General features: G+C 38.4%; 2 protein-coding genes across 2 annotated transcripts; one reads left to right on the plus strand and one right to left on the minus strand.

Moving 5' to 3' along the window:
- Window positions 1-1,063: 1,063 nt before the first annotated feature.
- LOC145064900 (receptor-like protein 6) lies at window positions 1,064-4,529 on the minus strand. The gene has a single exon (XM_079012263.1). The coding sequence runs from the start codon at window positions 4,527-4,529 to the stop codon at window positions 1,305-1,307; it is 3,225 nt and encodes a 1,074-aa protein (XP_078868389.1). The 3' UTR covers window positions 1,064-1,304.
- Window positions 4,530-8,030: 3,501 nt separating this feature from the next.
- Window positions 8,031-8,711, plus strand: LOC145064578 (uncharacterized). Its single transcript, XM_079012000.1, has one exon. The coding sequence runs from the start codon at window positions 8,031-8,033 to the stop codon at window positions 8,709-8,711; it is 681 nt and encodes a 226-aa protein (XP_078868126.1).
- The last annotated feature ends 8,550 nt before the right edge of the window (window positions 8,712-17,261 follow it).

Consider the following 17,261-nt stretch of genomic DNA (forward strand, 5'->3'; position numbering starts at 1 on the left):
CAATCTGCAAAAACTTTGATGGAACTGCTTGTAGTAGCTTCTTCACTAAATATGCTTCGTCAACTTTGTCTCCTAAGGCCCGAATATTGCTTACAATATTGTTTATCTTCATAGCAAACTCATCCACTGTCTCCATCTCCTTCACACTTAGAACTTCATATTCTGCTTTTAACGTCTGCACCCTTGTTGTCTTTACTCTATCAGCCCCAGTGTACATAATTTTTAGAGTCTTTGATGCTTCCATTGCTGTTTGTTTCTCTGTCAATGACAACAACATATCTTCTGGGATTCCTTGATAGATGGCTACAGGTACCATCTTATCTTTTCTAACTTCAACTACATCTTCTGGTTCTACAGCATCTCAAACACTTTGTGCTTGCATGAACACTTTCATTTTAATGGCCCATGCAGCATAGTTGTTTCCTGATAGCATAGGATAGTGTAGTGTAATCTGACCATCCTTCTCATTCCTTGACGAATCTCCCATGGATGCAGAACGGGGTTGATATTTTGGCATAAACTTGTATAATCTCTGATACCAAATGTTGGTTTACTACCTTTTAATCACTTGTCTTTTTGTAGAAAAAATAGAGAAGGGAGATGGAGAACTTTTGCTTTCGTATGTGCAGAGAAAAAGAAAAAAAACAAATGCCAAAATTGTAACTAAATTGCTGTCACGTTTGTTTTCTTTTTTTATTTAAAAAAAAACTAGACTAATACAAAGAGAAAAATCATTTAAACAAGACAACTGCTTCTGACTTTTTTCAACTACAACATAAAGGAAAACATTAAAAATGGCAACAACCTTCATTAAAAGGATATGATGAATTGGACAGCTTCCAAAAACGTGGTTGCACCATCTCTTTTTCCTTTTTTATAAAACTTATGGATTACTATAATAATCTTTGATGTTGGTGATTCCAAATGGCTTTTCAGATGTGTCCTTGTTGCCTGCCATCGTAAAGAAGACGTTGCGTGTGAAAGGCGAGATGCGACTAGGGTTTAGGGCATGATGAGATGCGAGAGTGAGAGAGAGGGAGATTGAGAAGAGAAAAAGGAAGAATACGACAATAAGTTACAACTCTAATACCATGTAATCAGTCGTATTTTCCTGTGAAAGGAGGCTGGTTGTTATTCTTTATATCTATATCTTACAAAATACAATACATGGGCCAAGCCTAGAATACGCCATGGACAGAAACTATAAATTACTCTATATACATGCTCACTAAAAAATTCATCTGACAAATAAATCAGAAGTCTTCCTTCCCTCATTCCCCTCCCATTTGTTGTCGTCACTTCTTTCAATTTCTGAATCTTTTGAGAAACCACTTGTAACAACCTCTGGTTAGATGGCCTCCAAAAAGAATCCCTATCACTAGCCCACTTGCAACTCCTGATACCATAAAAACCCAATCAACTCCACTCGGCAAGTCAGACCAAGTAGCTTCAGCTGATGAAATTGTTGGATGCTCTAATGCTTTTGGATCCCCACAATCCTTGGATAAAGGTTCCCCACAAAGCGCTGAATTTCCCATGTAAGACATGTTCTGAAAGCTGAACTGTCCACCTTGTGGTATGGGGCCAATAAGTTTGTTGAAGGATACATTGAAGAATGAGAGAAAATTCAGTTGTACCAGCTCTTGAGGAATCGATCCAGAGAATTTGTTTCTAGAAAGATCCAGTGATTCGAGATTTCTCAAGTTCCCCATGAAAGATGGGATGGTACCTGAAAGCTCATTATTGGAAAGGTTGAGCAACCGAAGATTACTAAGGGTATTAATGGCTTCTGGAATCTCCCCTCCGAACTTGTTACTTGAGAGATCAACTGCTATAAAGATGTTCAAAACTTTCTCATACTCCGTCTTTACACCTTTGTCAGTCATATTCATGGAGTATGAATAATTTCCTAACCAGAAGTAGTACTTTGTCCCAAAAATATCAACATTTGCTTCCATATACGCTGCATTTTGTTCTGTCTCCTTCATTGCTGACCAATCCTGGAAGAGCTGATGTGGCAGATCACCAGAAAATGAATTAAACGAGAGGTCGATGATGCGTAATTTTGAGAATGTAGAGTTGCTTTTACTTGGGATCTTTAAAGCACCATTAAATTTGTTAAACCGAAGTATGAGCACTTGTAAGTCTGAAAGTGCTCCCAGCCAGAAGGGAAACAGGTCCTCCATACAATTATTTCCAAGATCAAGGATCTGGAGTGACGCACAGTTTTCCAATGATCTTGGTATCTGTCCCTCTAATTGATTTTCACTTAAATTGATCATTAGAAGCTTGCTTCCATTCTTGAAAGCATTAGGAATGGTTCCTTGTAAAGTGTTACCCCTAAGATTCAACACTAACAACGAACTACTTAGTTTCTCCAAGCATGGAGGAATTGAGCCACTAATGTTGTTAAACGACAAATCAAGCAACTGGAGGGAGTGCAAATCACATATGGATGGTGGAATTTTGCCAGATAACTTATTGTTTGATACCAAATAGTTCATGGTGGTTGATGATGGAACTGGGATCGATCCATGCAACATATTGTGACTCAGGTCTAATAATCGTAAACCAACCCAAGGAAGAACTGGCCAATGCTGCTCAAAACCAATTAAGGAATTTTTGGAAAGAGAAAGCGTTTGCAGTGTTTCTTTGCTAACATTCCCCATCCACTCGGGTATTAGCCCATCAATTTCATTGTCATCGAGATACACTTCCTGCAGTTGATCTTGAAATCTAAGAAAGTCAGGCAAGACTTTCATGTAACAGGATTCCAACTTTAAGATTTCAAACTTTGGTAGCATGTCACTGGTAATGTTGGTAATGACAGAAAGTGTGATTCTATTTCCCCCTAGAGTGAGAAGCTTGAGATTCCTGAGACCAAGGAAAATGTCAACCTCCACTGTGGTGTTGATGTTATTATCATTCAACACAATTGCTTCAAGATTTTGGAGATTCAGCAATGACCTTGGGATGGGGCCTTTCAGTTGATTTTTTTGAAGGATTAAGCTCGTTAGCTTTGTCATGGTACTTGGAAAAGGTGGGACTGGACCTTCAATTTGATTTGATGACAGTAATAAATCTTCAACTTGGGTCAAGTTAAAAATTGAGGATGGGATCTCACCATACAGATTGACAGCAACAAGTTGCAAATAAGTAAGCTTATTTAGTTTACCAAGCCAATCAGGAAGCTTCCATCTATCAAAATTATTGAGGGAGAGGAACAAAACGTTGAGGTTTGAGAGGCTTTCTAAAGAGGGAATTCGGCCTGTGAAGTCATTAAACCCGAGGATCAGGTCTGTAAGGTGTGTTAGGTTCGCAAGTGAGGAAGGTATTTCACCAACCATGTTGTTGTAGTTGAGGTAAAGTTGTCTAAGTTGTGTTTGATTCCCAATAGATGATGGGATCTCACAACTTAGATTGTTAAGCCTAAGGTCCAAATGTAAGAGGTTTGGAAGCTTACCAAGCCATGCAGAGAGGTTCCTTCCATCAAATTCATTGGAGGAAAGTATCAGATAACTGAGTTTTGATAGGCTGACCAAAGAAGGAATACGCCCCCAAAACCTGTTATAATCGAGCCTCAGAAGTGTAAGCTGTGTTAGGTTGCTGATTGATCCAGGAAGAGGCCCTGAGAAATTGCAACCACTTACATCCAACTGATTCAAGTGTATGAGGTTCCCAATTGACGTCGGTAGCATGCCATGAAAATTTGTTTCAGCGAGGTTCAGATTCGTAAGTTGACTGTTAGCATGAAACTTTGGTAAATAACCAAAAAGATCATGGTTACCACTAATGTCAAGATGTTGCAGCATTGGTAGATGAAATATACCTGTTGGGAATTCACCCCTAAGCCCACAATCTCTAAGAACGAGTGATGTTATGGAAGAGGTATTGGTCAAGATAACAGGTACTTCAGAATCTATGTTGACCCCTGAGAGAATGAGTTCTCTCAGAGTATCCGTTATGTTTTGAACTAGGTTTTTGAAGCTAAGAGCTTGTAGCTTTAATGGGTTTCCAGTTAGATCCAAGGAAATCAATTGGGTAAGTTGTGAGATTTCATTCGGGATTTGACCACCGAAAAGAGAATAGGAGAGATTTAGATTTGCTAAGTGCAAGAGACCTCCTATTCGAGATGGAACTTGAGAGAACTGGAAATCATTATCTGCAAGGTTTAGGGTACGAAGGTGGATGAGGTTGAAGAGAGAGTTGTTGGAGTTAATGGGACCATAGAGAAAACTGCTACTTAAGTCAAGCCCTATCACATGACCTGAGCTTTTCTCACTGCACTCAACCCCATCCCAAAAGCAACAATCGCTCTTGTTGAGCTTCCATGAAGCAACCTTTGGATAAGCATGAGGATCAGAGGATGCAGAGTGGTTTATAGACATGTCCTCCTTGAACTGGAATAATATAGAGCACTCATCACTATGGCGGAATGACTGAGTTGAAGATGAAAACTCATTTGCTAAGATAGATTGAGGAACATATAGGACAAGTGTCAGCATAAAGAAATGCAACAATTTTGCCATGATATCAGAGAAGAATGAGAAAATGCAAATTTAAGTGTACTTGGATTGGAATTTGGCAATGTTGTTTATATAAGAGTAAATTACACGAATGGGCACGTTTGTTTTGTTTTTGTTACGTGCTTGGTCCTTATGGTTTGTTTTGTTAGGCGTTTGGTCCATGTTTTATCTAAAAAAAACTATTATTTAAATAGGAAAAAATGGTGGGATATGTAAGGTAAGGTGAGTGGGGTGGGGTTGGGGGTGTGTTTACTTAAATAAATTAAAATATCAATGGAAAATAGTATATTTAGGTAAGACAGGGAGCAAGCGCGTAACAAAAACAAACAGTAGGGACATTCCGAGTTAAAAAAAATAAGTTAGGGACCAAACACGCAAATTAACCTAAACCATAGGGACCATTCGTGTAATTGACTCTTTATATATTCAAATTCTGTGATTATTTCCAGCGGAGATGACTAGTAATTCTTTAACAAATTGTTATCTACATAGACCACATTCTATTCGTTTAATTTGATGAGAATTGTCTCTTTCCAAGCTTCTCTCAGCAAGGATTAAAATAAACAGAGAAACAGCTTTCAGCAGGGAAATAGTAGATTAAAGACGATGATATTTATAGTAAACAATGACTAAGAGGATGACTTCACAAATCTCGGTAGTTAAAAGATGCAAAACAAATTGTAAGCTGACAAAATGTACTAATAACAAATTGATAAACTACCTTTTTTATTAAAATAAACAGAAACATTCAGATTTTTGATTGGATAATACCAAACACTTACGACTTCCGTAGGTGTAAACAGTGTTCTAAAAGGCGTGCCATGGCGTGAGGCGTGGCTCCGCCGTTACGAAAAACCTCATAACGTTACCGTTAGGCGTGGCGCGTGGCAAGGCGTGATATGGCACGCCATGACGCGTTATGGCGTGTTACGGCGCGTGTTTTTTCGTTTGAGACACGGTTTTTTGCTCTTTGTTATGTCTTTTCTAATCGGAGATACATGTATTGTGGTTTTCGTTAAATTTTTGTTACTAGTTATTGATCTATCACTTATAAAAAGTAGTTATATTTAATATAAATTTATATTTATGTGGTAATATAATTTTAAATTAATAGAAAATCGCCGTCTTACATCACGCCTTGAAAAACGCCATGGCTCGCCATGGCTCGTTAAACTTGAGGCTTGACCTTGCCGCCACGCCACGACTCACGCCATTTAGAACCTTGGGTGTAAATATGAGTGTGAAAACAGATATTCCAATCATGCTAAGCTTCCATAATCCCAAAAAATACTCTTCTTTAAAAAAATCATCTTTGGAAACTTATTATGTTGCTGCTTTGTTATTATTATTATTATTATTATTATTATTATTATTATTATTATTAGTAAATTACACGAATTGTCCCTATGGTTTAGGGTAATTTGCACGTTTAGTCCCTAACTTATTTTTTTAACTCGGAAGGTCCTTACAGTTTGTTTTTGTTACACGTTTGGTCCATGTCTTACCTAAAAAGACTATTTTTTCATTGATTTTTTAATTTATTTAAATAAACACACCTCGAATCCATTCCACTCACCTTACCTTATCTATCCCACCATTTTTCCCTATTTAAATAATAGTCTTTTTAGGTAAGATAGGGATGAAACACGTAACAAAAACAAATAGTAGGGACCAAATACGTAACAAAAACAAACATTAGGGACTTTTCGAGTTAAAAAAATTAGTTAGGAACCAAACGCGTAAATTACCCCAAACCATAGGGACCATTCATGTAATTTACTCTATTATCATTAAACGGAATTGAAGAAATAGTGGGCTGGTACGCTACTAGAAAATTAGATTAGCAACCATGTTTCATCTTATATTAGTGAATCGTTCCTGAAATATTTTTTTTGTAAAGTTTTTATGCTTTTTATGTTATCAAATTTATCTTTTTTGTAGAAAATGAGTGTTTTATTAATAAAATGTAATGCATAAGAACGTGTTTATGATTAGGACGAATCATACACAGACTAGGTTGGTAAATACCATCACTTATTAATCACATACAAACATCATCACGTTTACTGACGTTAGCAAAAGATTAGTATGCGAAAGAGAGTTGGTCCCTATCTGTAGAGTAGACACTTATACATAGTCATCTAGGAGCTCTTTCATGATGGTTTTGTATACCATATTGAAAACTGTAAGATATTATAAAAAAAATAAAAAGAAATAAGAGTGATAAACGTCGTCTAGTCAGATCACAAAAGTAGGAGAACTTATTTACAACTATGTGGCAACACATTTGAACAAATTTTGTAGGCATGTCACAAAGCTGAGCCAAATTAGGAATAAGACTTCTGATATAAGCCTCCATTTCCTGTCATGCAAATGCACAATGCTCATAAAAATTAAAATAAAACGAAATTTTAAGAAACATGATTAATTTCCAACAAATCAATATTAATAATGAAGAAACAATACCAAGTTACACACATAAGGTTGAATGAAACCATTAGAATCCTCATCAAGTTCACTCATACCAATTTTGGCTTGAGTATATATATATATATATATATATATATATATATATATATATATATATATATATATATATATATAGTTAGGTTATTTTGTTTTCACTATCTATTGTGTGCATGTATGATTGATTTTGGACCAATCAGTTTAGTTATTTTAAGAAAGTAATTAATGCGTATTACATGTTGAAGATATAATGAATATCAATTACATCTTCAACATTTAATATGCATTAATTACTTTCTTAAAATAACTAAAATGATTGGTCCAGAATCACTCATACATGCACACAATAGATAGTGAAAACATTTGAACCTAACTATATATATATATATATATATATATATATATATATATATATATATATATATATATATATATATATATATAGGGCTAGGTTATAATGTGGATGAACAACTATTGTGCAAACGCGTGAACAATACTATTCTATGAAAATTACAAAGAGAATAAATTGTTTAGTAATGTGAATATGTTCAACCTCATAAAACTATCGTTATTTTAATGCAATCTCACTAATTCTTATTCATTTTGTTCTCAGACATTGTTTTTCACTCATTTTTATTCTTACAGAATACGACTCAATAAATATTCTGACATAATGAAAATAACAAAAAATGTCTATAATAACGTTATAGACGATTTATTTAGTGAAAATGTGTAATAATGAGAATAGGTATATAAGATTGAAAGTATTCACATTATCAAACAACATGTTTTCCTTTTCATTCTCATAGAATAGCATTGTCCACTCGTCCACACAATAGATGTCAATCCACATCTGAACCTACGCCTATATATGTGTGTGTATATATATATATATATATATATATATATATATATATATATATATATATATATATATATATTCTTGTGTATTGCTTTATATTTGGAAGGATAACTAGCACATTTGTATTGATCTTGTATATTGGCCTAAGGCCCACTGTGTTGTATATTTATTCATTCATGTTCAATGAAATCACAGATGGGAAATTACGTGTCAAACATAGTATTAGAGATCTTTCTTTGATCCTTGGTGACCCTAATCCAGTCGGCTCTACTTCTCTTCTCCCCACTCTCAAGCGGTGTTCCTCCACCGTCCCTCTCTTTCCTCCCTCTCTCATTTTCTTGGACATGGCTTATAAAAAACCATACGGTATTACAAACATCAAGGCATATGTTCCTATGATCCTTGATTTAAACGAACTCAACTATGATGCTTGGTGCAAACTTTTTACCACTCACTGTAAGGCTTTTGGCGTTCATGGCATCCTTACCAGCACCACAAAACCCACCAGCCCCACCGATGTTGAATGGGAAAATCTCAACAACATTGTCCAGATGTGGCTCTATAGCACCATGACGCAACCCTTACTCAACATGATCTTAAAACCGGACTCCGCAGCAAAGTCAGTTTGTTTAAGCGTTGAAGCACTCTTTCGGGACAATAAAGATGCTAGGGTAATCGAGCTTGATAATGAACTCCGCTCCTTAGTCATTGGCGACCGCACCATTGCAGATTATTGTCAGAAATTGAAGTCCTTATCTGATCTTCTAGCCAACATCGACTCCCCGATTCCCGAGAAAACTCTTGTCACCTACACGCTTAACGGTCAAATACCAAATTTGAAAACATTGCTATGCTAATCCGTCACACAGATCCATTACTTTCTTTCTTCAAGCCTGGTCAATGCTTCTCTCTGAAGAACTTCGTCTCAACCGTACTCATCACCAATCATCAAGCCATCACGACCACAGCTCATCTCCTTCTGTTCTTGTTGCCAACCACAGATCAGATAACAATAAGCAATCTCAAAACAGCCGCCCATTTACCAACCGTCGAGCCACCAACTCCTCTAACAGTCGTTATGGTCCTCCACCCCACACCGATAGTAATTAGCCGCATAGCTCCTCTCGACAAGCACAGATGCCACTATAGAACCCCTACTTATACCCATGGGATGCTGTGACAACCTAAGTTGTCCCGTTACCTTTCCCCGTTACCGTTAACGGAATATTCCAGTTATAGAACCCCTACTTATACCCATGGGATGCTGTGACAACCCAAGTTGTCCCGTTACCTTTCTCCGTTACCGTTAACGGAATATTCCAGTTATAAAAATTCCGTTAATTAAAGGGCGTCAATTTAATAAACATTCCATTGTTTACATTTAAAATGTCGTTAAGTCGTGATAAAAGGAAATAAAAACACAGGACACACATTTCCATTTATTTGGAAAATGTTAAGTTTTATTATGACGACCACTAAATCGGGTGCGACCAAAAGCCCTGTTTAACGGCAGTATTGGGTAGAATTCCACCGAGCCCCGACTCAAAACCCTATATAAGGGTGAGTGGACTCCATTTGAATACTTTTTACACTCTCTCTCTATACTCTCTCTCTAGACTCGTTTTCGCCCCAAATCCGCGACCAAACGCTTCCAAAGTGTAAGTCCGCTTACCCTAGCCTATTCTAAACATATTGATTCATGTTTATGGCCCAAAATTCGGACTTAGAAGCTGTTAGAATGGAGTTTACGGCCTAAGCTCCTTCCTAGGCCGTAAACCCCTTAAACAAGGCCAAAAGACCCCAAACTTGTCCCTATAGGCTCGGAAATAAATTAAGGGGATTACCTAGAAGTGTTTAAACATCAAAACACAATGATTTAGGGCATAAAAATGAGTTTACGGCCCAAGCACATGCTTAGGCCGTAAACCCCTCAAAACCTTGTCAAAATGCCTCCAAAACACTCCCAAACCACCCTAGGGCTTAACACATAAATTAGGGGCTTATTCTCTTGGGTTTAGATCACTTAAACATTAAGAATTGGAGGATTAATATGAGTTTACGGCCCATACATGTGTCAAGGCCGTAAACTCCCCAAACCAAGCCAAAATGTTGGTTTTTGTCCCCCAAATGACCTTAGACTATTTCTATAAAATGCTAGGAAGGATTTAAGGGATTAAACACAAGAAATGGAGGAATTAAAAGGAGTTTACGGCCCAAGCAAGTGTCTAGGCCGTAAGCTCCCCAAAACTCACCCAAATGATAGTTTTAATCCCCCAAAATAACATCACACTCCATTATAAATTGCTAGAAGTGATATGAGGGCTTTAAACTTCACAAAACTCTAAGGATGAGAGTTTACGGCCGTAAACTCCCTTAGGAGGGGTCCTTAGGCCGTAAACTCCAAGATAATCCCCTTAGAAGCCTCAAACCCACTCATGCCTTTTGGGAAAAGTACTTAGAATAATTCAATGAGCAAGTAGAAGCCTTAAAACACCCTAGAACCCATCACCATGAGTTTACGGCCATAAACTCATTGTGAGATGTCCCTGGGCCGTAAACTATGTAATAAGGGTTTACTCTTGGATAGTAAGCTCCATTCCTTAGCCATACACACCTTTAGACGCTAGCCGGGACACCCAAACACTTAACCAAAGTGTTTTCCGCTCCTGTGAGCGCGTATATTTGTTTAATTAGTATTAAATATACTAATTGTATGTGAAAATATGTTATCATATGTTAAATAGGTCATTGTGTGTGTTCAAGTCCTTGCGTGACACCGAACGCCCAAACGGCACCTTCGTCGAACCTACTTACACCAGGTGAGTTCATACCCCTGAATGAACCTTTTTAATGTTTTTACATGTTTTATAGGGGGGGAATACAATTTAAACATGCCAGTTATCATATCAATCACATGTGATTGATAACCCGCATGCACAAGATTTTACCACTGTACACTGTTTTAACGAGTAGGACACTATAATGGTTTTCAATTGTTTCAAAACTTTTACTCATACTGTTTTATCTAAATTCATTCCAAACTGGTTTATGAAAGATTTTCCAAGGTTTTCAAACATATTTTACAAAAGAATACAAATTGTGATTTTCTCCGGATATAAAGGTTTTTCATCAGAGTTTCCCTCTTTCGACGTATACTTTTACTTGTTAAATATTGCTGCTTCGCTTATACTTATCTTATACTCCTACTCTATAACGCTTTCACTTATACTTGAAGTCACTTATACCTGATGGACGCTTATACTTATTCATACTCTTACTTAGTGATACAATTCTGCTTCGCTTATACTTGATATCGACTCTACTTTACTTATACTCGATACGCTCTTACTTCACTTATTGTCGTCTCTACTTTATGAGACGCTTATACTTGTTCGACGCTCTTACTTCACTTGCGACCACTCCTACTTCACTTGTTAGACACTCCTACTTCACAAAGATCACTCCTACTTGATACACACTCAGTCGTAGTTAGATGTATGTCTATGCTTATATAGGTACATATAAGTAATGATTGAAAGACTTAGGAAGGCTCGTCTGCCCTATTTCCTTTTCTTTGTTGAGATGTGGTCTGGTGGGATCGGATGGCCGTCCGAAGGTCGTTTGAATCATTAGTTATATATTATGTATGTGAGTATGGACATATAGAAATTTTCAAGTCAGTTCAGTTAAGTGTCTCTACCTCTAGTCTACACTTACATTAGAAACCCACTAGTTGAAAGTCTCTACCCACTATTTGGGATGCATCTTCAGGACACGGCCTTCTCCGTCGTCTAGTTGGTAATCAGAGTCTCCTGTAGGGAGAGCGGACATTGTGTGTATAGATCTATACAGGATTGACAACCCCGCACCCAGACTGCTAGCTACAGTCCCGGCCTACCAAGCCAATGGGTGACAAATGTCACATCTTAGACGCTTGTAGGGCATCTGGTACTCTAGTCAGTATGGTTACGAGTATCCCGGGTTACCTTATAATTCTTTGGCCTTAAGGTAACGGTATTTCGCCAGCAATTTACACTGTATGCTGGTAACTCATTCTCAGAGTCACACTGTTTTGACCTTACAAGACGTATCTTTCATTTGATACTGTCTGGGGTCTGTCTCCTCTGTTTTTGACCTTACAAGACATATCTTTCATTTGATGCTGTCTGGGGTCTGTATCCACTGTATTCACAAAATCCACTGTATTCACTGTATTCATTGTGTTCACTGTTTTAGACCTTGCTAGACGTATCTTTCATTTGATATCGTCTGCGGTCTGTATTCACTCTGTTAGACCTTACTAGTTGTACCTTTCATTTGGTACCTTCTGGGTCTGTGTCTCCACTTGTTAGACTGAACCAGGCGTGTCGTTCGTTTGATACTTTCCTGGAGTCTATGGTTCCTGGCCTTAGTCAGCAGTCCTCACTGCTGAGGCATATGATATTCCCTGATGTCGTTTGCTTTCCCCAAAAATCAAATTCAGTATTTTGATAACGATAGCAATTTAGGGAAAACTACTGTTTACCACACATCACTGACCAGTCTTGGTAGAAGACTGCTTTTATTAAAGAAAATATAGGATTTTCTGGAAAGGACTCTAATACACTGAAATCTCTTAAACTACTACTTTATAAAGTTATTTGAATAAATGTCACTAAATACTTATGAACTCACCAGCATTTGTAAAAATGATGATACTCGCTTTTCAAATAACTTGTATTCTCAGGTCAGAAATTAGACAGGTACATCCCCGGAGCAGTTGATGAAGATAGCTTAGTATCACTCTGTATTTATTTCTATTACTTGTATTACTTTGGTGTATTGTAATGTAACCATGTAAAACTATTACTATTAATGCAATGTTTTGTTGTACTTTGATTACTATATGCATGTGTTGTGATACTTGACATGACGTCATCCACCCCAGAACGTTTCCGCCGTTCCGGTTTTGGGGTGTGACAGATGCTTACAGTTGGCCTGCCTCGCCACCATGGGCAGTTTCACGCCTTCCGTCTACCTTCCAGAAATAGCGCCGCCAAGATCCTTTCTGTGGCGTCCTTGGAAAAGCTCCAACAAACGACAGCTCAACACTCCCTTAAGCCGCCTACCACTCCACCACCACCGACCAGCTACCATTCCTCCGCCTTGGCAATGGTTTCCACCGGTGAACAATGATCAACCCACTGATATCGCTACTGCATTTAACACCATGGCACTTAATGACCCCGGAGATGCAAGTTGGTACATGGATACGGGAGCAACCTCTCATCTCGCATCAGATTCAGGTATACTTTTTTCTGTTAGTAATAAAAGTTCATATAATTCAGTTTTTGTTGGTAACGGTTCATCCATTCCCGTCACCCAATCTGGCCATTCCACAATTCCTACAAACCATCGACCCTTACACTTAAATCATGTCCTTGTCACACCCAATATCATGAAAAACTTGATTTATGTTCATAAATTTACTACTGATAATAATGCCTCCATTGAATTTGAAGCATATGGTTTTTCTATGAAGGATTTCATGACCAAGCAGGTGCTCCTTAGATGTGATACCACAGGTGACCTTTATCCCACAACACCATCTGTTGTCGCCCTCCTTACAACCAATGTTTCTCTTTGGCATCAACACATGGGCCACCCTGGAACTCGCATTCTTCAGTCGTTAATTTCTGGTAATTTTATTTCATATGATAAAACCAGTCTTTCTATATCTTGTAATGCTTGTCGTCTTGGCAAACACATTCGCTTACCGTTTGTTTCTTCTAATAATAATGCTACTGAGTTGTTTGAAATTGTTCATTCTGATTTATGGACCTCCCCGGTCACTAGCAATAGTGGTATTAAATATTACATTATCTTTCTTGACCATTATTCTCATTTTTTGTAGGTTTACTCTTTACGAAAAAAAATCCGATGTCTTCACTAAATTTTTACATTTTCGCAAATATGTTAAAACTCAATTCAAATGTGAAATTAAATGATTCCAATGTGATGATAATAGAGAATTTTACAATCATGAATTTTACTCTCTATTTGATCAAAATGACATACAATTTCGTTTCTCATGCCCCCGCACCTCCCAACAAAACAGCAAGTCCGAACGGATGATTCATTCCATTAACAATATCATCTGCACTCTTCTCTTTCTTGCACACATCCCACCCACCTATTGGGTGGAAGCCTTACATATGGCTTGCCATCTCCTCAATATTACCCCATCTACCTTTATCCAAAATGACATTCCCTTCACTCGCTTATTCCATAAAAAATCAAAATATGATCATTTACGCGTCTTTGGTTGTCTTTGTTATCCTTTAATACCGACCGCTCACAAACTTGCTCCTCGATCAACTCCATGTATCTTTTTAGAGTACCCATCTCTCCACTGAGGGTATCATTGCCTAAACCTTCACACTCGCAAAATTATTATTTCACGTCATGTTCACTTTGATGAACAATCCTTCCCATTTAAATCTATGACACCAACCTCTCCACCATCTTATACCTTCCTTGAAAATGACATCACCTCACCACCCTCTCCCCTTTTCTTTTTCTTTCCTCACGTCGACACCTCTTCAAACAACCCCACAACTTCTGCCAATCACTAAACCAGACCCCTCCTCGAGAACCACCAAAACAGCCCCCCACATCCGAAACCGTCCCAAATAGCCCTTCTTCATCCGATTCTGATCCTCATTATCCATCCTCACCTCCCTCTCCTTCTCCTACAACTCACATCCCTCATCCTATGACCACTAGATCCAAAAGTGGTATCACCAAACCTATCTCTAAAGACAACCTTCTTACCTCAACTGAATCCCCGCTACCCTACTCTCATCTTTACGTCCTCCGTACCCAAACTAGACCAATGCCATGAAAACTAAATTTAATGCTCTTATTTCTAATAGAACATGGGTACCTATACCTACCTAGACCACAGGGTATCAACATTGTTCGGTCTATGCGGTTATTTAAAAAGAAATACAAAGCAGATGGCTATTTAGAATGATACAAAGCTCGACTTTTTGCAATTGGAAAAAGTCAAAGACGGGGTTTGATTGTGATGAAACTTTTAGCCCGGTTGTTAAACCGGCCACCATCTGCACCGTTCTCAATCTCGCCAGTTCTCGAAAATGGCATATACACCAACTTGATGTTAAAAACGCATTCTTACATGGTCACCTCAATGAAACTGTCTACATGCATCAATCTCCGTGTTTTGATGACCCGAAATTCCTAGATCATGTGTTTCATCTCTAAAAGTCTCTTTACGGTCTCAAACAGGCCCCGAGAGCGTGGTTCAATCGGTTTGCTACCTTTATCACCTGCCTTGGATTCATCCACAGCAAAACCGATTCATCCCTATTTATATTTAAGCGCGGCGACGCCACTGCTCACTTGCTGCTATACGTTGATGATATTATTTTGACAGCTTCTACGACATCTCTCTTAGACCGAATCATCAAACTTCTCACTATGGAATTTGCTATGACCGATCGAGGTCCTATATCATACTTTATAGGCATCTCGGTAACATCCAAGGTTCTAAAAGGCGTGAGGCGTGGCGTGGCGGCAAGGCCAAGCCTCAAGCTTAACGAGTTATGGCGAGCCATGACGTTTTTCAAGGTGTGATGTAAGGCGGCGATTTTGTATTAATTTATAATTATATTACCGCATAAATATAAATTTATATCAAGTATACCTAGTTTTTAGAAGTTAATAAAAAACACAATACTTGTATGTCCGATTAGAAAAGGTATAAAAAAGAGCAAAAAAACGTGTCACAAACGAAAAAACACACGCCATAACGCGCCATGGCACGCCATATCACGCCTTGCCACGCGCCACGCCTAACAGCAACGTTATGAAGCTTTTCGTAACGGCGACGCCGCGCCTCACGCCATGGCGCGCCTTGGCGCGCCTTTTAGAACACTGGTAACATCTAATAATGCAGGACTATTTCTTTCTCAATGCAAATATGCCTTTGAAATCCTTGAGTGAGCTAACATGTTAAATTGTAACCCGTGTCGAACTCCAACCGACACCCAATCAAAACTCGACGACTCAGGCAACCCAGTCTCTGACCCGACTCTTTACCGCAGCTTAGCTAGAGGCTTACATTACTTGACCTTTACTCAACCTGACATTTCCTTTGCTGTGCAACAAATATGTTTATATGTGCAAACCTCACTTTCCTACTCTTAAATGCATCGTGCGTTACATTTGCGGGACATTAGATTTCGATCTCCAGCATCATCGATCCTCTACCACTGGTTTGATTGCCTACTCAGATGTTGACTGGGGTGGTTGTCCTTCTTCTCGCAGATCTACTAGTGGTTATTGTGTTTTCTTAGGAGATAACTTGATCTCATGGTCTTCAAAACGTCAACCAACGGTCTCCATATCAAGTGTCGAATCCGAATATCGTGGTGTTGCTAATGCGGTTGCCGAATCTTGTTGGCTTCAAAATCTTCTTCGTGAGCTTCATACCTCCATTCCTAAGGAAACCATAGTGTATTGTGATAACATCAGTGCCATGTACCTTTCTAGGAATCCAGTACAATATCAAAGGACGAAACACATCGAGATAGACATTCACTTCATTAGAGACAAAGTTTCCACTGGTGAAATTCGTGTCCTGCACATCCCTTCGAGTCTTCAATATGTCGACATATTCACTAAAGGACTGCCTTTTTCTCTCTTCATGGACTTTAGGAACAATTTGAGTGTTTGGACGTTAACTACAACTCAAACTGCCCGAGGGGTGGGGATGTCACTGCCCAGAAGTAGAGAGGAAGGTTGGCAAAATTGAGCATAAATCTGGTTTCTTCTACCAGAGTGCGGTTCCTTCGCTTTACTACTCCATTCTGCTGTGGGGTGTAGGGAGCTGAGAAATTGAGACTTATGCCCTTGGAAACCAGGAAACTATTGAGATGATGATTAGTGAACTCGGTTCCATTGTCACTACGGATGCGACGCACTGGTAGTTTGATTTGAAGTTTTATCTCCTTGATAAAATGGATTAGTGCATGTGATGTTTTTTACTTGAGTTTAAGAAAGAAGACCCATGTGAAATGAGTGAAGTCATCTACTATAACCAATATGAATTTCTTATGGTGAAGACTAACTACGGTGGATGGACCGTAGAGATCAATGTGGAGAAGTTCTAGTGGTTCTGTGATTGAGGAGTCGATCACCATAGGATGACTTGCTTTGGACTGTTTGCCACACTCACATGCAGGGCAGAGAGTGTCATTGTAATACTTAATAACAGCAAGACCTCAGACAAGTTCTCCTGTGACCAGGTTATTGATATACCGGAAGTTGAGATGAGCAAGCTTACGATGCCAAAGCCAGCTATCTTCGGATATGGCTTTTGATAGGAAACAGAGTTGTGGTTT

Source organism: Lactuca serriola, chromosome 7 (genome assembly GCF_051521515.1).
Source record: "Lactuca serriola cultivar US96UC23 chromosome 7, Lser_US96UC23_V15, whole genome shotgun sequence".
NCBI lineage: Eukaryota > Viridiplantae > Streptophyta > Magnoliopsida > Asterales > Asteraceae > Lactuca > Lactuca serriola.

Excerpts from the sequence above, each read along its gene's own strand:
- LOC145064900 (XM_079012263.1), bottom strand. The coding sequence starts at position 4,529 with ATGGCAAAATTGTTGCATTTCTTTATGCTGACACTTGTCCTATATGTT.
- LOC145064578 (XM_079012000.1), top strand. The coding sequence starts at position 8,031 with ATGTTCAATGAAATCACAGATGGGAAATTACGTGTCAAACATAGTATT.